A 5,202-nucleotide genomic window follows, 5' to 3' on the forward strand; every position below is an offset into this window, starting at 1 on the left:
GAGAAGAAAAAAAAAAATCTTCTGTTTCGGTGCAAAATGATGGTCCACATTGTTACTACAGTACGCGAGAAATCCCAACTGATTTCAAGCTGAGTTCGCCTCCACCTTTCAACCACATCGATCTCCAGTACTCCAGACACTCATTAGACCCCTCAATCGATCAACTCAAGAATCGCGCAGAAGTTGAATTCCATAGTTCCGTAAAGAGCCGAGATATCCATTAAAGCTTGCTTCTTGTTTGACGCTGCATGTTTCTCATTCAGTCGGCTGCGAAATCCACGGATCGCCACAGGCCGCACTGCTCCGGGAAACATTCCCCCGCCGTTTCTTCTTACATTATGATGTGAGCACCACTCATTGGCCCCCACCATATTTTATATCACATAGGGAGTAATTCATTCTTCTTCCGTTGACCTACTTCAGTCGATTAATAGGAGGGAAGAAGAGAACATGGAGTAAAGTCCGAGGAAATGTCGCATTTCAAGAGATGTCGTATATCGAGAGATTGCGCGAGAGAGAGAGAGAGAATGTGTGTGTGCCACCGTGTTTTTCCTCTTCTAACAACGATGTCGGACCAAGTCTGTCTCTCTTCGTTCCCTTCTTTCTACAGGAAGATACCAAAGTAGAGAAGAACGGCGCGCGATTTATCAACTATCGTGGAGCTTGTATACATATATACATATATATATTTTGAAGAAAAGTGAAAACTTTGGAGTCTTTGTTCTATAAATTCCTCCATAAATACCCCCCCACCCTTGGACACGAATCGATTGCTTCCACCAACACACATCGATCAAAGAGGGAAAGCCGCTTGCTCTTCTACGTAGATTTCAAATTTTTTCTCCATTAGATATCATATGTATGTCTCTGCGTGCGTGTAGGCTTCTCCTTAAAATTCTCGTAGATTCTTTTCTTCGCCTTTTTTTTTCTTCTCTTCTGTCATTACGGACAACTACACAAGATTAACGAGAAAGAGAGAGAGAGAGAGAGGCGCACAATTTTCTTCCAATGTTATATAATAATAACACATATTCTAGAAGGCTTTCCAACGTCACGATTCCCGCACGATTCAAACTATGGGGTCCATCAAGCGCCTGTGTGTCCATCGAGTGCCTGTGAGAACGAGTTAGTTGAAAGATCGAAAAGGACGGAACTCACATTGTCCTAGACGACGAAGATTCTTCATCGAACGATGCCCATCGCTAGTAACGTTTACTGAGTAGCATCAGACCACCTTATTCGGCTGTGTCTAACTACCTTATATAAAGAACAGAATCTTTACACAGCGCTTGCGAGAAAGCTCCATCAAGTATACCTAAGAAACGACGTTCTATCGCGCGTATTTTTACAATCCGCTTTGCGTTCGATCAAATAAATATAATGTCAGAGAAATGTTTATACGCAGATATATGCATCAAAGCGATAAGAAATAATGAAAATTGGAAATTTTAATAAGAGATATTTAATGCAATAATATCCTACCGGTATATTAAGTAATTAAATTTGCATAGAGACGAATAATCGATCCAGGATTCGCACGGTTATCCTAAATATCCTTTATCGGTATCGTGTCCCGCGTATGGTAAATCATAATAATAATCTAATGACATCTGTTTTATCGTCAAAAAGCGATCGTTATTAGAAATATGTAAAGTCATCCGCTAAAATGTTAATAATATGATTTCAATTAATCTATATTGAAATAATATCAGGGGGGGGAAAACACAAAATTGCAGTCGGCAAAGCAGAAGACTACATCGCGGGCTAAGGATGCCTGCTGTAGCTTTGCTAAAGACAGCGTGCCACAGGGCACTGTACCGTAGTAGAGTTGTGGTACGTTGGTATCAAAATAGGTTGCTGGTATCAACGGAATATGGCCTTACCAACCTCGTCGGTAAAGGAGTTCCCTCAGGTTATAAGGCAACGCGCTATTTCCTGAGTGAAAATTCATTTTTCAATCGATCATCTTTATTCCAGCATCGAGATTTTATATCGAAAAGAGTTTCACGCTCTGTTAATATCTCTTACAGTTTTCAGATACAAACAATCAAAAATACAAATATTAGAATTAACTATTAAAATATTAAAATATCAACAATATAAAATTGCATCTACATTTATTTATTTTTATTTATTTATTTCTTTTTTATTATTGATTTATTTATTTTATGTGTTTTAACTAATTTAAATTTTTTTCTTTTAAAAAGAAATGTGTGTATAATGTATTTATTTACTATTGTTAATATTTAACGTCAAATGCTTTTGTCAGTAAAACAATATATAATCGAATACTTTCCACTCGCGCTTCAAATAATAATATTAAGGTCGTGTTTATCATCACGTATTCTCATACGAAAAGATATATATATATATATATACAGACGAATAGATTTGCCAGGATATATACAAGTAGGACATTCAGTTGTCTATTGAAATCGTAACGGTTCGCACGATTAAAGCGACTTTATATTAATCCAGGTAACGTCGACGAGAAGGTGAAATTTGATTGCGAGAAATAGTGAAGGGTAATCAATTTGACAGCGTATCGAATAAATCGAGACACTATAAGTAATCATATCTTTTGAAACGGAATAATTTGTTTTGAATATCTATCTACAAACATGTATAGATTTTAGATTATGTTTTTTTTACTAATACATGTTTGCGAGAAGTAAAAGGAGAGAAAAAATTATGAGAGAGAATAAACATACATAGGTGTGTTTTTTGCATGATTTAAAGAAGAAATTTTGTAAATTTGTGATATTTGTAAAATGTGCAAATTAAAAATTAGATTTCACTGTAACTACGAACGCATTCATTTTTTTCTGAATTTAAATGATTTGAACAGTGTTGCGATGAGAAATGTTGACACTAGCAAAAGAGTTATAAAATATCAAAATACAATGTGAAACACACATATTTATAATACATATAATAAAAATCACTATAATTAAAGCGATACGCAATCAGTGATCTTGTAAATATCGTAACGATATTATCGTAAGCTTCTATTTTAGGTCGCAGGATTCGCGTTAAAAGGAGATACACCAACGCTAACAAGACAAGAATTATGGCACTCATGTTAACGCTACCATTGATCGGTCTAGATCCGGAGCACTTTTCCGCATTGAACGTGAAGCTTCTTAAGCTCGAGAACGAACAGAACTCGAGAAATTTATCCGATTCCGGACGGGCTTCTCCAAGTGCCGGAAGCGAGACCAGCGGCATCAGCAGTCTCGCACTGTCCGGCGAATCAGCGTCAGCCGAATTAACGCCGATTTCATCGAGACCAGAGACACCCACCAAAGTTCCGTACAAGGAGAAGGTAAACATTACGCGCATTACCGAAGAACTCGATATTAGAAGGGATTATAAGAATCCCATATCAAGAGAGAAAGAGAGAGAGAGAGAATAAAAAATCTTAGAGAAATTAATTTTCTAAAGAATATTTGCTTAATAAAAAAAAGATGATGTACGCGCAATCGTATTTATAATGTTATTTATTAGCACATGTCTTAAAAAAATTGTTTTCCTAAAGAATATATGTTTAGTTGGAAAAAAAAAAAAAAAAAAAAAATGTGCGGTCGTATTTATAACGTTATTGATATTGAGACACGAATATTTTTTTGCATTACTCGTACGCAGTCCTTTTCCCTATTGATTATAAATGTACACATGTGTACGAGAGAAAATAAAGAGAAAGAAATTTCTTTTAGATAAAAGCACCACCAGCACTTCGCATAATGCACGGAGGACGCGATATATTGAATTTAGGAGCAAATATTAGGCCATCGTTCAATTGGGAAATAACAGATCGAAAGTTGTCGCGATATGAAATTGAAAACATTATAGCCAGTCGCTCGATGCGTTACCGATTACGCGAGCAGCAACCTTACGATTATTCAATGGTACGTATTTGCATGATACAATATCCTTTCTTCCCTCCATGAGAAAAAGATTTTCAATACAAAATTAATTTGAATAATGTAAAGTAGTATGCGATATAATATCTTTTATAAAGGTGTAAAAAATTGTGTGTTTGTATGTGTGTATTATGTAATCTTCTATAATTAAAAAAAAATGTTAAATATATATAATTAGTAAATTTTGTGAATATTATTAAATTTTAATCACAGTTTTAATGCTCGAAATTGTATTTTATAGAAATGCTGCGACGTATGTGGATTTTGCGAACAATCACGCGTCTTTTAATATGAGGGTGACCGTAATAATTAACGCGACAGTAATGTCCAACATCCAACGTCGTGGACAACTAAATTGTAATAGACCGAGTAAGCGGCAGCCGGAAACGGAGACGTATCGTAAATCGAACGACACATATATAGATATATATAAGATATATATAAGGTATAAATCTAAATATTTGAAAGGGGATATAAAACGTGAATATGATAATAATTCAGATAATTCACAATTATTAATAATCTTATTACTCGTATATTTGAAGAATATATTTAGGTCAATTAGAGAGAAATTCGAGTATATATAATGCATAATTAAATAATATACGTTTCCGTACCCCGGATACGGGCTGCAATGGTCTCATTAAAATTTTCCTACATTTTTATATCATATGAGAGTGGTGAAATTATAAGAGCTGAAATGAGTAATAAAAATAAATTAGGATAATTCAAGATCTTTATAGCGTCTAATCTTAAACATTGCACAGTTCTGAAATCTTTTTTTATTACCATAAGAAATTAACTCTATCAGCTCGATTGTATGATTCGTCCATCTTTTATGGAATCCCCCCTTCTACGGGATAACTTTAGCTATATGGCGCGTATGTACATAATTATACTTCGGACGAATGACGATAGTTGGCTTTAAGAATATCAGCGCTTTATAAAGCCGTCCGAGCGTAAAGTGTCGTGTGACTACAACCGGCTTTCATTCAACGATCAAACGATATTAGATCCTTTACGCACGATGTGACGGTGATCTGTGTAATTGAAGATTCGATTGGAAAAAAAAAATTGAAAGAAAAAGTTTACTCGCAATCGTATTTCGTAAAATTTCGTAAAGCCACACGCTGTTCAAAAACTTTTCTATACGTATTTCTTTATATACAAATTTATTGTAATTTGAAGATATTTCTCATTGTCAAGATTGTCATCGACGTAAGTCGATCGTGTATCGTTTTACATTTTACAATCGTACCAACGAGTGCCATTACGCTTT

At 34.9% G+C, this 5,202-nt stretch overlaps 1 protein-coding gene across 2 annotated transcripts; it reads left to right on the forward strand.

Annotated features, from left to right (window-relative positions):
- The first annotated feature begins 2,442 nt into the window (after positions 1-2,442).
- On the forward strand, positions 2,443-4,386 carry LOC138942684 (uncharacterized). Of its 2 annotated transcripts, none has more exons than XM_070313107.1 (4): positions 2,443-2,478; positions 3,018-3,325; positions 3,717-3,908; positions 4,165-4,386. In XM_070313107.1, the coding sequence occupies exons 2-4, from the start codon at positions 3,071-3,073 to the stop codon at positions 4,210-4,212; spliced, it is 495 nt and encodes a 164-aa protein (XP_070169208.1). In that variant the 5' UTR covers positions 2,443-2,478; positions 3,018-3,070; the 3' UTR covers positions 4,213-4,386. The 2 variants fall into 2 exon arrangements, with proteins under 2 accessions (XP_070169208.1, XP_070169209.1); XM_070313108.1 differs by having other exon boundaries at positions 2,460-2,495.
- The last annotated feature ends 816 nt before the right edge of the window (positions 4,387-5,202 follow it).

The sequence above is a fragment of the Polyergus mexicanus genome, unplaced genomic scaffold, assembly GCF_030449975.1.
Source record: "Polyergus mexicanus isolate NDT 795.1 unplaced genomic scaffold, iyPolMexi1.0 SCAF_23, whole genome shotgun sequence".
Taxonomy (NCBI): Eukaryota; Metazoa; Arthropoda; class Insecta; order Hymenoptera; family Formicidae; genus Polyergus; species Polyergus mexicanus.

Coding starts and splice junctions, on each gene's coding strand:
- LOC138942684 (XM_070313107.1), top strand. CDS start 3,071: ATGGCACTCATGTTAACGCTACCATTGATCGGTCTAGATCCGGAGCAC. Junction 3,326..3,716: donor AAGTTCCGTACAAGGAGAAG/GTAAACATTACG, acceptor AATTTCTTTTAG/ATAAAAGCACCACCAGCACT. Junction 3,909..4,164: donor AACCTTACGATTATTCAATG/GTACGTATTTGC, acceptor TGTATTTTATAG/AAATGCTGCGACGTATGTGG.